We start from the raw sequence: 18,374 nt of genomic DNA, 5'->3' as shown, positions 1-18,374 counted from the left end.
TAAGTGTGTGAAGATTTCCGTGGTCCACGCCGCATCCACGGGTCCGAGGCCGCTTAGGGAAATAGAATGCTGAGAGCGCGGATCAAGTGTCGTGGGAGCTCCAGGGACAACAGGCAGGATCCATCTAAAGATGCACTCTGCTGGTCCAGTAGCTCCACGAGAAGCACGGAGAAGAGCTCGGACTTTGATGAGTGTACCAGCCCGCTTTCCTCGGCGCTTCTTCCAGGAAGTGGTGTAGGAGTGTTGGCACAGATAAATCTGAATACAGGGTTATACATAAAAAAGTGGTGGAGGAGGCCCATAATCATCTCCTGTCTCTGTTTGTTTAAGAGCCAGGTCATACGATGCTTTGATTTCTCAGAGTAACTGGTGATTGTACACTCGCAGAGCGAGGGCATTTTGGGATAAAATAGAAAAGGATAAGACCAGCCAAGCCAAAGCAAAGCTAGCAGACGGACGTGTCGCCATCTTCCTGTCACTAAACTAAATGAAATAACACAATGTATCTCAAAGTTACAAAATATAACAATATAGTTCTAATAAGTATAAATAACTATGTAACTATATATATATAAACATTCCTGTATTTTAGACAAAATTATGTCTAACCTGGGGACATTTAACCCTAACTTTACATCTGTGCTATTTCACATGCTTGCTCAAGTCTTCCAACAGATAGGACCGAGAATGTTAAGCTAGCTTTAGTTTCTGTGGTTGATACCAAACTGTCTCATATTATTGCTCAGTCTCACTTTTAAAATGAGCATGTTTCACGGTAATAAGCATCGCAGTTGATGCGTGAGAAAAATGCTTCAGTGTGAGAAACACTGTAACACCAAGAATAGTCATTTGTAGAGCTAACACATAGTTAAGACACAGACTCAAGAGCAACACAATTTTATCTTATTATTTCAAAAATGATCAAAAATCAGTGACAGTGTTGACTCAATGAAATGTATTTAAAATACTTTCTATTGTTTTCTGCAACAAGTCAAATTCCACGAGGTTGGATGACGATTAGAACCTACTTGGCGCCATATGTGTGACGTAATATTGGCGCATACATGTCTCCCAGGTCAGACTCCTGTCAAGGACGTGAAGTTTGGGACACACTGGTCGTTACACGCGTGTAATTCATGTAGGTCAAATTATGCACTTGCAGTACTGCCTGTATAGGTGGCGCTCTAGAGCCATTTAAACTTCCACGTCCCGAACCAATAAAATACCGACATTTTCCAGACCAGACCTGACGTGTGCGCAGAAACCCCTGAGTTTGTGAACATGTGTGTGCTCTCTGAAAGGCCAGTCGTTTACTAACATTAGAAGCTGCGCAGAAACAGGCAGCGCTCCGATCAAACACTCGCAGCCTCCCTCTAAGCTCCAAGCAAACTCTTCACACACACTCGCTGTTCTAAATGCCAGAACTGCGTAAAACCAAGGACCACCGTCAATGATATAATAAAACACGAGACGTGTTTTATTTCTTACCCTCAACACAAGTCATTCAATAGAGAGCGAGAGAGAGAGTGGGAGGGGTGGGGGGAGGACGCGAGCGCTCACAGCTGATTTCCGGCAACACGTTGCGTGAGTGGACGGTGCGGGAGGGGACAGGAGGACAGCTCTCACCTGCCGCACGCAACTTTTATCGTGTGCGTCTCAAGGACAGTTACGGTCCGCGCCGGGTTAGCGTGTCGCGCAGCGTGGAGGATGGGACTGTAGTTTCGTGGAAACGCGCACCAAAATAAACACAGCAGCAGCACCGGGATCAGCGACACCGTGCCGAGGACAGGAGCATTAATCCGGGTAAAAGCACGCAGGCCGCGCTGATCGCAGCGATGATGAGAGACTCGGAGCGGCCCGAGCTGGAAGACGTGGCCGAGGAGGAGGACGTGCTCGCTGGGCTGGAACACTCCAGGAGCGCACAGGAGTCCGGTGTCTCTCAGGTGTGTGCTGCTCTCCTTCCATGCTTACCGCGTACAGGAGCCGCTGCTGCAGGCTGCCGGCGCCCGTGTGAGGCAGCAAGCTTTCATCGGAAACAACAGATGTGTTTTGATTTCAGGTACCCAAACAGAAAGAGCTGAAGGGGGCTGAGCAGCAGCTGGCGGTATCCCAGATGGAGGCAGAGTTCGTGCAGCTGACCTTCAGGAAGCAGGTGTCTTACAGGTAGGAAGTCTCCAAACAGACCGGAGGAGTGAACGTGGCAACGAAACACTGATAGTCCCCACGTTGTCTGCGTGCTGGGACTTGCTGTGGAAAGGCACAGTTACACTTTAACAGGAGGTGAATTGTTACCCACAGTGAAGTGGTCACCTGACACTGACACGCACACTGTTCCAGCTTAAGATGAGGTTATATGTGCTGTAAGGTGCGAGGTAATCAGTGGTAGTGCACACTGAGTAAGAGGCTGAGGTGAGCTTAGTGATTCTCTTCCTTGCACTTTCACCACAAATCCTGATGATTATGACCATGAATGTGACCTGGTGTGTTCTCAGTATAGACGTGATGGCAGCCATCATCAGGTACATGGACTGGTTCTCATTCATAGACGCACTCTTTTCTGTGCTTTCCAACATTCACACTCTGAATGGCTGAACGAGACGAAACCACCAACCTTCCAATTAACAGATGACCTGTTGTGCCTCGGAGCTACAACCACCTCCAACAGATTTCCCAACTGAAACTATTAAGACAATAAAAGCATGTGCACGACTTTGCTGCATACGAAACTGGCGCATGCACCGACTGGTGTGACAGAAGAGGACACTATGGAGGCTGAAAGAAGACGATGTACAGACATAACAGGCGTGTTTACAAACTGGCTTGAAAAATTGGAGGAATCAGAAAGAGAAGCAGTGAAACTGACGAGTTGATTGGTCTGGAGAGCGCTGCTGCAGGTGACTGCTGTGCATGTATGTGTGCCTCATTCAGTCACTCAGCCTGTTCACAGCCAGAGAAAGGTGACCGTAAGGGCTCCATTAGTTTAACTCGCTGTGTTTAGGATCAATGTTCGAATCCATTTCCTGGGTTACCAGGGTGACGCCCTCTAACACAGCTAATGTAATTGGTCTCCTGAAAAGGAGCAACAGGAGCAAAGTAATAAGTGAAGCTTGTAATCTAAAATCCATTTTACCATCTGATCCTTCTGTGTTTACAGAAGCGGCACCACACTGGGCTGGCACTGTAAACTGGATTGTCCTTTTTGTTTTCTCATCAATGAAAGAAAGAAATGAGTCTGTTGCCTTAGAAACTGCAGTTACGATCTGTTTGTCTTTAATCTGATTATTGGTCCTCGTCTCCAGCTCTCCTGTCACTACTGCAGCTAAAAACGTGCACTTCTATTAAACGCTGAGCTGGTGTCCAGTGTTTCACTGGTGTCAGGTTGTGTTTTAGTTTTTCCACCTCCCGATCAGGCCTCGCCGACACATGCCGCTTGTACTCAGGGAGGATAAACAGCAAGCGCTCCACGTGCCCGAGATGCACTGAGCAGGTCTGGGTGAGGAGAACAAAGTCAGATCTTCAGATACAGGAAGTGAAAGTACTTTTACATCAGTGTCATGATAAAGCACAGTGAAGTCACGTGTGCTGCCTCCTTCATGCTCTCTGCATCACTACAGCCTGATAATAAATAGCGGGGCATGCTGTGAGCTACACGCGTGAAAAGGTGACTGCAGACATGTCTGACCTAATTTTCCTGATATGATTCTCGGCCTGTTGCCGGTGAACCAAAGCTAATACGGAGCGACGATCTGAGGCGGTGGGCAGGCGTCTGTTTTCCTCACGAGCTCTGCTGTCAGATATGAATGCTCTCCAACTTCCTTCAGCTACTGACGGACTTGCTGTTGATGTATTTTGAGCAGGACTGCAAATAGCAATGATTAAAGTACTTGCAGGGACTTTATTGGACAGTTTTTAGCCTGTTTCTCCTGATTCTTTTTTCTCCCCTCTCTTCTTACTTACACTGATCGTCTGTTTAGTACGAAGGTTTTTGTTTGTCTTGTGGGACTCGAGATGTACCCGATGAGTGATGTGCTTCTTACTCTTTTCAAAAGAAAGAAGTGGGACATGCATATGGAGTGGCTTTGAGCGCAGCTGCAGCTGCGTGTGCTGACTGAAGCTGTGGCTGTGGATGTAGCTTCTGTTCTGGCTTCACCTGCATGTGTGGTTGGATGTATGATGCTGTGCTGCACTTTACTCCTGCTATTAATAGACGGTAGAGCATTGTTAGCTCACATGGGATGTGAAACCTTTACCAGATGTGTTAGCCGTACTGCACAAACATCATCTGCAGGCAGTATTACGCCTGAAACATTTCCTCCAGCTGTGCTGGTCTCTCATGTTAGAGGCGATTGATAAACTGAACTAAATCATGACAAACACCCACCTGTCTTCCTTCAGATTTCCTTGTGTTCCCTGTTGAATCTGCCTGAGCTCCTCAGCACTTTCTCTGAAGTGTTCAGGTGGAACACTTCAGAGAAAAGCTTTGATGTTCTCCATCCCTGCACTGACGTTCTCAGTGGAACTGTTCATCAACTAGTTTCTTATGTCACTGCCACCATGAGGCATAATCTCAGCATAATTTAGTATGGTCTGTAATCCACATGGGATTGTGTGTGTGGGGGTGGGGCGGGCTGCCTGGCTTTCAGCTCTCCTGACTCAGACGAGTTATGTAAGGATCATCTGTAGCTGTTGCCTACAAAAGTGTGTGTTGCTGCGTGTATATTTCATGCTGTGAGATAATCTACATAAGATTCGAGGTCAGCCGGAATTCCATTAGCATCAACACAAGTGTGTGACATGAATGAAGTCCACATGAAGCAAGAACGATCGGATACAGTTTGCAGCTGCAGCTCCTGAAAGGCTTCAGCGATTCGAGCTCGAGGCAGCGCGTTTCATTTTTGGTGCTATTGATTAAAATGTGTTTGTCCAAAGTTGTTATGTTGTTGTTTTTAGTGTCTGTGTGGCAGCAGAGACACTGTTCATGCTCGGTGCCTCACAGCTATTACAGTAGTGCTGCTGCATCATACGAAGCCTCAGCCGAGCACGTAGCCTGTAGCTTCATGTTGAATAGCCTGATGCAATTATGTTACATGTAGACATTTTAATTATTTGCATTTCTTATAATCAAATGGTTTTGCAGGGTGTAAAAATTGCAGAGAAGAACAAAACCTTGGCGCTGTGTTTTGCATGATGACAAAAACTGTTACAACAGTCAGGAACATGTCAGATGTGTGTGTCTGTGTTTGCATAAAACAGGCTTGCTGTCGTGTTTGTATTTCTAACCACACGCTGACAATGGCAGTCAGTGACAACAGGCCCGTGCACTCCACGCAGCTGCAAACATACAGAAGCAGCTGGAAGGAAAGGCCTGCACATATGGAGCAGAGGCTGATAACAATCAGACATTAGACGCTGCTTCCCTTGTGATGATGATAGTAATAGTAACTGGAATAAACTGCGTCTGTTCTGTAATTAGATGAACTTATTCTGTTTAAAGGCTCGATGGTGAAACAGACAAAGACGGGCAGATTGGTGCCACCTCCACAGCTCTGCTGACGGCGTCCAGCTTGACAGCTCACTCGTGCTGTGCGTCTGACTAGCTAGTCACACGTGTTTTATGTCCTTATCTTGTGAAACCTTCAGGAGGAAATATTGCTTTTCTGTACACAAGAAAGTAAATATAATTATGGATTTTAATTAGGACACTCATGCTCCTGCCACCCCCCCTTTTTTGTCGGTGCTGTAGCTCTTTTGTAGCACCATTATGCGAAATGCTTTCTTCTTACACAAGCTAATAACCTGGGGCTGTGTTCATAAAGGACAAACAGCCGTGCGTGGACAAACGACAAAAGAAGACCAGCATCCTGATTCCTTCCAGTGAAATTCAGCCCAGTGTTTACTGAAGGGGGAACAGAAGGGCTCATGCTAAAGCTGGAGCAGCATTTCCACAGAACAGGGAACGTGAATGCAAATTCACGTTCCCTGTAAGTTATTTTTGAATGTGTGTATCAGTGGCCTAATATAGCACAGTTGTTATCTTTGATATGCTGTAGAGCTCTGTTTACAATCTGAACAGAAGCTGGTGGGTGTGCGAGCCTGGAGGAGAAGGGACGATCCAACAGAAGATTTCAGAGACAGAGAAGACAAACTGAGCTGTGGCTCACTCTGTTAGCTACAAACATGGAGCGGAGGCTATTCCAGGCAGGTGGAGAAGAATACTGAGCTGATGAAGGAAATCTGGTTGGTTCGTCCAAGTCAGAACAACAAAAAAAAGTTGTTAAAAACAGACGGAGAAAAGAGTTAAAGTTCAGGAAATGGGACTGACCGAATGAGCAGAGTGTACTCTGGGACAATGTTCCCTCTAATGTTTCATGTGTCTGAGCGAACACACAAACTCCCTGAGTTTGGACCACTGTGAGCAGCAGCAGGCGTGTGCACTGTGGTCACGCCAGCATCAAATCCATCCAAGTCACATGTTTATTAAAATAATCCAATTACAGCATTTATGTTAGACTACTTTTAATTAACTGCTTTAGCCCATTTACAATGAATATTTAAAATATCTTGTTCCTGACCTGCAGCATGTTAACACTACTGGAAGTAAAAATAACTTCAACTCCAACTTTGAAAACACAACTTTCTTTATTTTTTAATAAAGCTCTGACTGTATGATGAGTCTGTGGTCTGGGAGAGAGTCTGTAACTCTGTCTGCAAATACAGTAAATAATGACCAATGTTGGGTAATTAATTATATAGTTACTTCTTCAAAAAAGTAACTGAGTTATGCAAACAACAAAGTTTTTTGCAGCTGTTTACCTAAAAATGCAGCCAAGGTGTTTTTAAATAAAGATTTCAAACTATTTACAGAACAATCAGCTGTTCTGCATCTAATCTGATGCCACACAAATTATTTGTGCTGCTCCAAAAATAATTTGTGTCCACTATGAGATGAAGGAGAACAACAGCCTGATACCTGCAGGCCTGACAACAGCAGATGTGTCACTGCTGTAACACCTGTAACACTCAGCAGGCGCCTCATTGTTCTGACACACAACAACACTACTGACTACACTACACACTAACTACACACTGACTACACACTGACTACACACTAACTACACACTGACTACACACTAACTACACACTGACTACACACTAACTACACACTAACTACACGCTCACTACACGCTAACTACACACTAACTACACGCTAACTACACGCTAACTACACACTCACTACACGCTCACTACACGCTAACTACACACTCACTACATGCTCACTACACACTAACTACACACTAACTACACGCTCACTACACGCTCACTACACACTAACTACACGCTCACTACACGCTCACTACATGCTCACTACACGCTCACTACACACTAACTACACGCTCACTACACACTCACTACATGCTCACTACACGCTCACTACACACTAACTACACGCTCACTACACGCTAACTACACACTAACTACACGCTAACTACACGCTAACTACACACTCACTACACGCTCACTACACGCTAACTACACACTCACTACATGCTCACTACACACTAACTACACACTAACTACACGCTCACTACACGCTCACTACACACTAACTACACGCTCACTACACGCTCACTACATGCTCACTACACGCTCACTACACACTAACTACACGCTCACTACACACTCACTACATGCTCACTACACGCTCACTACACACTAACTACACGCTCACTACACGCTAACTACACACTAACTACACGCTAACTACACGCTAACTACACACTCACTACATGCTCACTACACGCTAACTACACACTCACTACATGCTCACTACACACTAACTACACGCTCACTACACGCTAACTACACACTAACTACACGCTAACTACACGCTCACTACACGCTCACTACACGCTAACTACACGCTAACTACACGCTCACTACACGCTAACTACACACTAACTACACGCTAACTACACGCTCACTACACGCTAACTACACGCTAACTACACGCTCACTACACGCTCACTACACGCTAACTACACGCTAACTACACACTAACTACACGCTAACTACACGCTAACTACACACTCACTACACGCTCACTACACGCTCACTACACGCTAACTACACGCTCACTACACGCTAACTACACGCTAACTACACGCTCACTACACGCTAACTACACACTAACTACACGCTCACTACACGCTAACTACACACTGACTACACACTGACTACACACTGACTACACACTAACTACACGCTAACTACACGCTAACTACACACTCACTACACACTCACTACACACTAACTACACGCTAACTACACGCTAACTACACACTGACTACACACTGACTACACGCTCACTACACACTAACTACACGCTCACTACACGCTAACTACACACTAACTACACGCTAACTACACGCTAACTACACACTCACTACACGCTCACTACACGCTAACTACACACTCACTACACGCTCACTACACGCTAACTACACACTCACTACACGCTCACTACACACTAACTACACGCTCACTACACGCTAACTACACACTAACTACACGCTAACTACACGCTCACTACACGCTCACTACACGCTAACTACACGCTAACTACACGCTCACTACACGCTAACTACACACTAACTACACGCTAACTACACGCTCACTACACGCTAACTACACGCTAACTACACGCTCACTACACGCTCACTACACGCTAACTACACGCTAACTACACACTAACTACACGCTAACTACACGCTAACTACACGCTCACTACACGCTAACTACACGCTCACTACACGCTAACTACACGCTAACTACACGCTCACTACACGCTAACTACACGCTCACTACACGCTAACTACACACTAACTACACGCTCACTACACGCTAACTACACACTGACTACACACTGACTACACACTGACTACACACTGACTACACGCTGACTACACACTAACTACACACTAACTACACGCTAACTACACACTCACTACACACTCACTACACACTAACTACACGCTAACTACACGCTAACTACACACTAACTACACACTGACTACACACTGACTACACACTGACTACACACTAACTACACACTGACTACACACTGACTACACGCTGACTACACGCTAACTACACACTAACTACACGCTAACTACACGCTAACTACACACTCACTACACACTAACTACACGCTAACTACACGCTAACTACACACTAACTACACACTGACTACACACTGACTACACACTGACTACACACTAACTACACACTGACTACACACTGACTACACGCTGACTACACGCTAACTACACACTAACTACACGCTAACTACACGCTAACTACACACTAACTACACACTCACTACACACTAACTACACACTAACTACACAAGATTTGCGCTAAACGTCTCAAATCTCTCACATCTCAAACACGCCGTCCCTCCTAAAACTTCCCCCTCCCTAAACAACTAAAGGTCATGTTGCCATATCATTCTTTGATTGGTCCACATGGTACATTTTTCCACCAATAGGAAAGGCTGGGAGTTTTGTTTTTGCTCACAGGCTTTCGAGCGTTTTCCTTATAAAACGCAGTTTTTACCGTTTCTTCCTGCAGTAAATATAAACAACGACAGTATTCAGGAAGGAAACCAAACATTGCAGATATTTTATCATAACTCTGGTTTTACGTGGCCGATCAACACAATTTAAAAACTGGTATAAAGTCCACACTTTGTCCGTCAGTTGTTCGTCTAACAACTGACGGACAAAGTGTGGACTTTATACCACTTTAATGACAATGTGTACAACCATTGGAGACGTGAGCAGGACAGACGGTCCTGCTCACGTCTCCAATGGTTGTACACATTGTCATTAACGTGGCTTCACTCCACATCAGCCGCTTTGCTAAAACACCGGTGTCGCACATAAGGACGCTGTCAGAGCCTGTCAGCGACGTTGATCAGCTGCATATATACGAATGTGAATCGCATCATTGGCTGGACTGTGGGATAAGGTGGCATCGTTCTGATCCCATACGGGAGCAGCCAGTCACTGACTCACACTGCAGAACAGGATTGTTGAAGTTTTAATTTTAATTTCAATTCAGGTTAGATTTGTTTTGTGGGCAACGCAGATTTTCTGTGCGCAGAGACGTGCCAGCAGTGCGCAACTGCTCACGCGCAGCTTAGAGGGAACGTTGCTCTGGGACTATTTTTTCGCCTTAGTCTGGTCAGTTTTTATTGTTCCAGCCAGTAGCTGCAGCTACGCCTTTAGTTCGTAAATCTTCTCGTCATCACTGGCATACAACGGTGTGGCAGCATACTGATGTTCACGCTGATGTTTGTGAGCGGCACGCATTGGTGCATCAGCTGAACCTGCTGAAGCAGTTGCAGAAAACAGCCACTCCTCTCTCGTCTCGCGTCATTGGCTGCATAAAACAAAAACTCTTCTTTGTAAGCGTGCAATAATAATCCATAAGGCACCAGCTCTAGCATGGTGACTAGAGATCTGTGGCCTCCTTATTTATTATAGCTCTGGCACTACCTATAAGCAGAGAAGAGTGGCAGAGTAAGTAATCTTAGTTCAGATTAAGTTAGATCAGGTGTTTTGAGAACTGGCAGCTACATAAAGGATATGCTGTTAAATGGAGACTGAAGGGCAAAGGCAGGTGGAAGCTTGGGGGAAAACTCAGCCAGTGGTTCATCTTACCTCACGTCAAAGCTGTGTTATATTTGTGTTGCAATCAATTTCAGTTCAATTTTCTGTATATAGCACCAACTCACAACAAGAGTCACCTCAAGGTGCTTAATTCTAACTGTAAGCAAATGACGTGCGATGTGCTAACATGGGGCCAAGTGGCTAAAAACGCTTCAAAACACCAAACCAGCAGCATATACAGGTGATGTGAGCCATAGATGGTCAGCGGGTAACTGTGGCGACAGAAGAGCTTCCTGGTTGGTGACCTTTGACACAATTGATTAAATTGGCACGATCAATGTAAAACTCTCTCCTGTCAACGTGCGAGAGGAGCTCATGTTTGTGTTTGAAGAGTGAGCTTTCTGTCCCGTGCTAACGTCAGGATTTCCCTCGGCCTTGGCCCCGGGGTCTTTTGGCAATTCATGATTTGCTTTAGTTTTTAGAGAGGCTTTATGACTAGCTGTATAGTGAGCTCATAGTGCTTTGGTCATTTGTTCCTTTGTGCCTTTGAGTTTAATGCCCTTGCATAGCTTTGGTTCATTATAGGTTTGTTAGTTCCCTTTTGTAATCCCTGTCTGTTCCCTGTGTCTGCCTGTGGTTGGCTGGTTCTTCTGTTTAGTTGTGTCTCCCCAGTCAGTCCTGTCTCTTTAGTTTAGCTTTTTGTCTGTCTCAGTGTCGTGTTTCCTGTTTTATGTGCTTTGTGTTCACAAAGCAAAAGCAGATGTTGTTTTATGCAGTTTGTGTCCCTCCGTTTGGTAATGAAGCAACAGCTGCAAACCAAATAACTCGCTGCAGTAGTGATGGGATTTCTGGCTCTTTTTAGAGAACCGGCTCTTCAGGTTGTTTTGTTGCTTTAATTAATTTATTATTAACAACAATATAAAATTATACACAAAAGGAATTACTAATGTAAAAAAAGTGGTTTTATTTATATATGTTTATATATAAATATATGCGGTGGCCCCTAGAGACAAAGCACGTACAAACTCCAAAGTAGGGCTGGGTTTTAATAATCGATTCATCGATTAAAATTGATTCTGGCTTGGATAACGTGATATCGATTCATTAAAATCCTGAATCGATTTTTTAATATAAATGTATTTTGCCCGAAACTCCAGAATCTCAGGTGAAACGTCACAAAATTTTGACAACCACCAAACATTTAAAACAGTAAATGAGAGCAGGTACAGGCTTCTGTACAAAGACGTAAACACACAGCGCGACCTGCAGATCAGAATCAGTGAGATGTGACTTTCTCACCGACGGCACGGACACGGTCGGGGCTGAAAGCCGACAGCTCGCTGATTCTGATGTTTCGGCAGGTCCGCGCTTTGTGTTCACGCCCTTTTTGCGCTGATTCTAAAGCTGTTAGTTTGATCTACCTTCAAACAGTATTGACCGAACCAGCAGCAAAAGAAGATCCAAACTACGCTTCACATAAACATCGTCATGGACTTTCTCTGACTTTTGCTGTTTTGCTTCCACCAGGATGAAATCACACTTCATGCACAGCTCTCTCTCTCTCTGTGTACTTCAAGAACAGTTTCCCGTCTATCCCTGAAATCTGTTTTCTGCATTATTCGCTTGTTTGTTACGCACAAGACTACCGTTATTTACAGGCTGTTGCTGATGTTTTTTTTTCCTTTTACTTCTGAAAAGAAAACCTAATTTCTGCAGTTCAACAGGCTTCTGAACAAATTGAAACTTTTTAAAATTATGCAAAATGCAAAACGCTGTGTCTCTAATAAAACCGCTGTAACTTCAGAGGTGATGTTAATAACTTGATTAAATGTTTTCTTTCGTTTTTGATGTACTGCAGAATATTTTTATAAAATCCAGGCCAGGAAAACCTTCATGTTTTTCTGTGTTTTATCTTCAGCTACTTTGACACAAAGGCCTCTGCTGTGATGCTCACACCTTTGATAAAGCCTTGCGTGTGTCAGCTTCCTTTTTATAGATACAAAAATATGTAAATGTACTGATGATTTCCCAGATTCAAATTCAATCGAATCGAATCGAATCGTGGATCGATTCTAGAGACGTGATTCTAGAAATCAGTGACGATACCCAGCCCTACTCCAAAACACATTTCTAGCATGAACTGAACTTCCAAACAGAGCTACAAGATCACTTAAATTACACAATTGAAAGCATGTGTGTATTGTTTGTGTATTTATACACAGGCACTCATATATATTCAAATAATTTAAATAAAGTTCATTTACCTGTTACTACCACACACCAAATCCGGTCGTTGGTACTTGCTGGCTTGTGTAGCCACGAGTTAACAAAAGCTCAACACTGCGCCCAGCATCCTGGAGCACTTCTGTTGTGTGTTGTACGTGTTTTGAAGTTTGTATGTGCTTTGTCTCTAGGCGCCACTGTAAACATACTTTTATTTATTCACTCCACATAAAATGTAATAAATAAATCATATAATACAAAAACCAACTATTCACATTTCAACTTTTAACTAATTAAATTTTCAGCTTTTTCCTTTTAAACAAATTTAAAGTGAAAACAACACAAAACACTGCAAACCACAACACAATTAAATATAAATTATAATATGAAAACAAACAGAACATGCATATTCTCTGTCATATGGACCTGCATGAATAAACTTTCTGAATCCTTTATCATCTCCAACTGAAAATAGTTGTGGATGATTACTATACCTTTCTAATGTGACGTTGTTGTCCCTGGCTCTCTTTCTCTCTCCCTCCCGCTCTGTTCCTGTGCTACTGAGTGTAACTACCGCCCCTCCCCCCTCTGCCCAGCGCAAAGCACAAGGCTCGCGTGCGGAGTGAAGCGGAAAAAAGTGCGAGAGAGAGAGAGAGAGAAAAAAAAACCGCCCACGGATCCCAATAAGGAGTCGGCTCGCGTCGTTCACTTGAAAGAGTCGGCTCTAAGAGCCGTTTCGTTCGCGACCGACACATCACTGTAGTCAACACCAGCTACTCTGATAGCACCGTTTTTGTTCTTGGTGATTTTATCCACTGTAAGCTGCACCTGTCACTGCCTGATTCGGATGTTCAACACGGGATAGGCGAGTGCTGCGAGTGCTACCTGCAAATGAAAGACCAAAACAGTAACTGTGGACAAGCACAGCGCTGCCCCACAGAGAGCTGGTTTTGTGGTACTGACTGAATATTTTTCATCGTTCTGACATAAATGAGGCTGTAAAACCAATAACAGATCATTCATTTCTGCACAGACTGAAAATCAGTGCTGAAAATCATGCATCGACAGGAAGGAAATTTCCCTAAATCCTGATCGTGTAGCACTTCGATCTGTGCAAGGAGAAGCGAATCAGCTTTCGAGTGTAGCTAGGAAGCCACAGATGGATATTTTAGAGGAACACTTCTATAACTCCAAAAGTGTGGGTTAGGCTTTGGCTGGTGGTTTCACCAGCTGGAGTCCTTATCACTGAGTGGAGATTATGACGGCCTGTCACCTGATCCATCCGTCTCTGTCTCAACACGTCAGCTCTAAGAATTCTTCTGACAGAATTTCAGCTTTTCTTCTAAAGACGGAGCAGCTGGCAGCAGCTTGGTGTCTGCATTTCAGCAGTCCGTAGATACTCACACTGTTCCTGATGTTTGTTATCATTCCTGCTCCAAAGAAGGCTCATCCAGCTGATTTTAATGACCAGTATCACATACAACTGTTGTGATGCTTTGGTTTCATGGGTACTGAAACTGCAGATTAAATCCACTACGGTTTGCCTACAGGCAGGGAAGAGGTGCAGCTGATGCTATAAACAGCACGATGCACTTGGCTTTCAAACACCGAACACCTCACAGCTCATGCTTGGCTGTTTTCTATTGATTTGTAGCTCTGCGTGTCATCGGATCCAGCCTGTAGTTTGAATTCAGCAGCTGTAAGGACTGAGCGTCCATCCTGAGTTAAGTGGCATCATGTTTTTTAAACAAACAGAACAGAACTTGATGGATTAAAGCCAATAAAACTTAGAACTGCCAAAGTCTAAACAGCAGCTACAGGATGGCTGCAGCTCAGGAGGTAGAGCAGGTCAGCTACTAACTGGAAGGTTGGTGGTTTGATTCCTGGCATGCCAAATATCCTTGGGTAAGATACTAACCCCATGTTGCTCTCTGATGCATCCATCGAAGTGTGAATGTGTGTAAATGTTAGATACTGAGCACTTAACAACCTAGTGGTCAACCACTAATCAGAAGGTCGGTGGTTTGATCCCAGGCTGCATCCTGGCTGCATGCCAAATATCCTTGGGCAAGATACTAACCCCGTGTTTGCCTACTGGTGGTGGTCAGAGGGCCCGGTGGCGCCTGTGTCCGGCAGCTTCGCCTCTGTCAGTGCGCCCCAGGGCAGCTGTGGCTACAATGTAGCTTGCTATCACCAGTGTGTGAATGTGTGTGTGAATGGGTGGATGACTGAATGTAGTGTAAAGCGCTTTGGGGTCCTATGGACTAGAAAAGCGCTATACAAATGCAGGCCATTTACCATTTACCTAGAAAACGTGCTTGTGTGAATGAATTTGCTCAGAGTAGAAAAGCACTATATAAGAATCATTCCAGTCCATACATGAAGGATGTGCCTTTAACAAGAAAGAGGATATAACCATTTCCCATTTTGAAATATCCTTTCTGTTCAGTCTGTATGTCCCCTAACACACATGAGTAGCAGATATGATCTAATCCTGCTCAGTAGCCAGAGGCTCAAGTATCTGTAAGCTTGATAAACTGTGTGAGAACTTTGCAGATGAAGGAGGAAAAACACAAGCATGACTTTCACTCCTGGCTGAAGATTGCTGGGAGCGAATAATCCATAAGTGTTTTTTTATGTACATAAACACATAAAATGTTGTGCTGTAGTTATCATATCTTTCTCTGATTTCACTAATGTTGCTCTTCATGTATCTGTCATAAATTACACACTGATGAACACACTGGGAAGTGAAAAGCGGCCTATCAGACTGAAGTTCTCTTTCTACGGTGAAGGAAATAGTTTTATGTGCCTCTTATCAACTGAAATTAAGCCTAGTTAACATCAGTTTGCTCATGTGTAAGGACACATGCATTTATTAAAACTTTGTGGACACGTGATACAAACAAGCTGACATCGGAGCCAAACACTTGGCAAGCATGCATTCAAATATTTTATCTGCATTAGCCAGGAAGCAGATGGTTTTCATTCCATGGATATACATGCCATGGGCTGATCTGACAGGTCTGTGCTGTGATGACTGACAACAATAAATGCTGTCATGGGTCAGCTGCATTATACTGGAATGGGATGTTTTTGCAGAGAGCAATAACTCATCACAGTTTTGTTACCATTCCTCCTCATTTCTGTCATGATTACTTTGCTACATTCAACAAGGAGAGGACTAGTTAGCATTAGCTATCAGTCTGCACGCCCTCATTCAGAAAGTAGGTCAATCAATGTCTCTGATCAGTACTGTCCCCCACAATGGACAGAAGATCACTTAAAACTAAACTCTATCATCTGACTGAAAGTAAGAAAAGTATGACAAACAATGATGTGATTGTTTTGTGATGAATAATCAGCAGTGGATCAGGCCCCATGAAGTCTGTTCAGCACTGTCGCTCTGTGACAACACCAACAGTAAGACATGGAGCTGACAGTCAGCAGGACGATGGTGCAGATCTATACTCGTGACTCGTCAGCGTCTCACATCATGCTGAATACTTAGTGTAACTCTAATTCTGGGAACTCACGTGTTATTACAATACAGCTGTATGCAAGGTGTGCATAGGTGTAGTGAAGTGTGGCTACATGCAAAATGAAAATATCGCAGTCTTGTATAAAGAGCTTTACAGTTTTATTGCAGATCAAACCTCTAACTGTGTAATCAGTTACCTGCTCCAGTGCAATATGTCCCAGCATATAATTTGTTAAAACAAACAAGCTTCACAATGAAATGCTTTTCCTTAAATATGTAGTTATGGTGACCATGTTGGCTTAAAGAGAATCAAAGTTGTGGCATTTGACTGGTCCAGTGTCCTGGGTGTGACCTTTAAATGGGATGGGTCCACAGTCCACTCTGCATGCAGCAGCAGTTTTCAATTCAATGTTATTTATACAGCGACAAATCAGAAAAACAGTCTCCTCAGTGTGCTTTATACTGTAAGGGCGACCCTACAATAATACACAGAGAGAAAAACCCAACAATCCCCTATGAGCAAGCACTTTGGTGACAGTGGGAAGGAAAAACTCCCTTTTAACAGGAAGACAGAACCAGGCTCAGGGAGGGGCGGGGCCATATGCTGTGATTGGTCAGGGAGAGAGAAGGAAGACAGGATAAAGACATGCTGCTTCCAAACACTCACAGCTTCCTTCCACAGACCAAATACATGCTCCAGTTCACAACAGCTGCCACTCACGGAGCTTCACACTGTAAGATAAATAGCCTACAATATTAGACACTCATTTTAATGGCAATAATAACAACTAGTGACAACATTCACTGTTGTCGAAATGGTAAATGGCCTGCATTTGTATAGCGCTTTACTCAGTCCCTAAGGACCCCAAAGCGCTTTACTACATTCGGTCATCCACACATTCACACACACATCCACACACACATCCACACACTGGTGGTCGAAGTCTTCAGACCAGTGCAGAATTTTCAAATCTGTAAACAGAACCAGGATCAGCTGGCTCTGCCTTCACTGCTGCAGCAAAGCGGCATTTACAGAGTGCTTCTCTGATCTTACATAGACAGTCTTCATTTTCATATAGCACCGTATTCTATGCACCTAATGTATTTGGTCTGTGGAAAGAAGCTGGAGTACCCAGAGGAAACCTGTGCTTGAGGAGAGTTAAACCAGGAACCTTCTTCCTGTGAGGGCACAGTGCTAACCACTGCACCATGTTGTCCTAATTGAAAACCCATGTTGCTGCACACGTATTACTGTAACTGAAACATACGTTGACACATAAGTGAAACATTTGCTTATAATAGTATAAGCAGAAGAGTCAGGACTGAGCATGTCCCAGTGATCGATTACTCTGGACTGTGTGTGTTTATGAACAAACGGAACAAATGAACTGTGAACACAACACTTCCACTTTTCCACTGTGTTATCAGTTGTCAGTGTCCCTCTGACTCCGTAAATATCATCTGTAGAGAAGAAATGAGATGATCGGGCTGTATAGGGTTATGGTTACGATTCAGAACCTGAGCCCTTCTTTACATAGAAACACAGAAAATGGGTCAGCTGTGGGTGTTTGGAAGTTAAAAGGATTTCTCTGAATTGTGTGTCATGCTGCTGAGTGGCTTTTTATTTGTCATGGAAATATGGAGTGGGCGAAGGACGAGAGAACAGTGAAATAGAAAGGAGAAGAGCAGGTGTGTGTGTATCTATATATATAATATATCAATATGTGTGTGTATACACAAGCAGTGTGAATGCTGCCTGGATGCTAATTCACACGTCCTCCGCTTGTTGCATGCAGACCAGTTCTTGTAAAAAGTATCACAAAATGAAATTTAAGATTCATTGCAAAATGTTTGCACAGAACAATCCTGGTCTGGTGTGGACTCTAAATCAGCGGTCTCCAACCTTTTTTGCACCATGGACCGGTTTATGCCCGACAATATTTTCACGGACCGGCCTTTAAGGTGTCGCGGATAAATACAACAAAATAAAACTAGTA

The 18,374-nt window shown here is 44.0% G+C and overlaps 1 protein-coding gene across 1 annotated transcript in view; it reads left to right on the top strand.

The window, feature by feature from the left end:
• The first annotated feature begins 1,227 nt into the window (after positions 1 to 1,227).
• The window catches only part of LOC113015958 (diacylglycerol kinase zeta-like), an 89,002-nt gene continuing 71,855 nt past the window's right edge, over positions 1,228 to 18,374 (top strand). Inside the window, exons 1-2 of the mRNA XM_026158349.1 lie at positions 1,228 to 1,943; positions 2,060 to 2,163. Of these exons, the coding sequence (XP_026014134.1) occupies positions 1,836 to 1,943; positions 2,060 to 2,163 (212 nt within the window). The 5' untranslated portion in view covers positions 1,228 to 1,835. The remainder of the gene's footprint in view (positions 1,944 to 2,059; positions 2,164 to 18,374) is intronic.

Source organism: Astatotilapia calliptera, chromosome 23 (genome assembly GCF_900246225.1).
Source record: "Astatotilapia calliptera chromosome 23, fAstCal1.2, whole genome shotgun sequence".
In the NCBI taxonomy this organism is placed as follows: domain Eukaryota; kingdom Metazoa; phylum Chordata; class Actinopteri; order Cichliformes; family Cichlidae; genus Astatotilapia; species Astatotilapia calliptera.
Note: the sequence above shows the minus strand (reverse complement) of the source record. Positions and strands in the feature narration are given on the sequence as shown.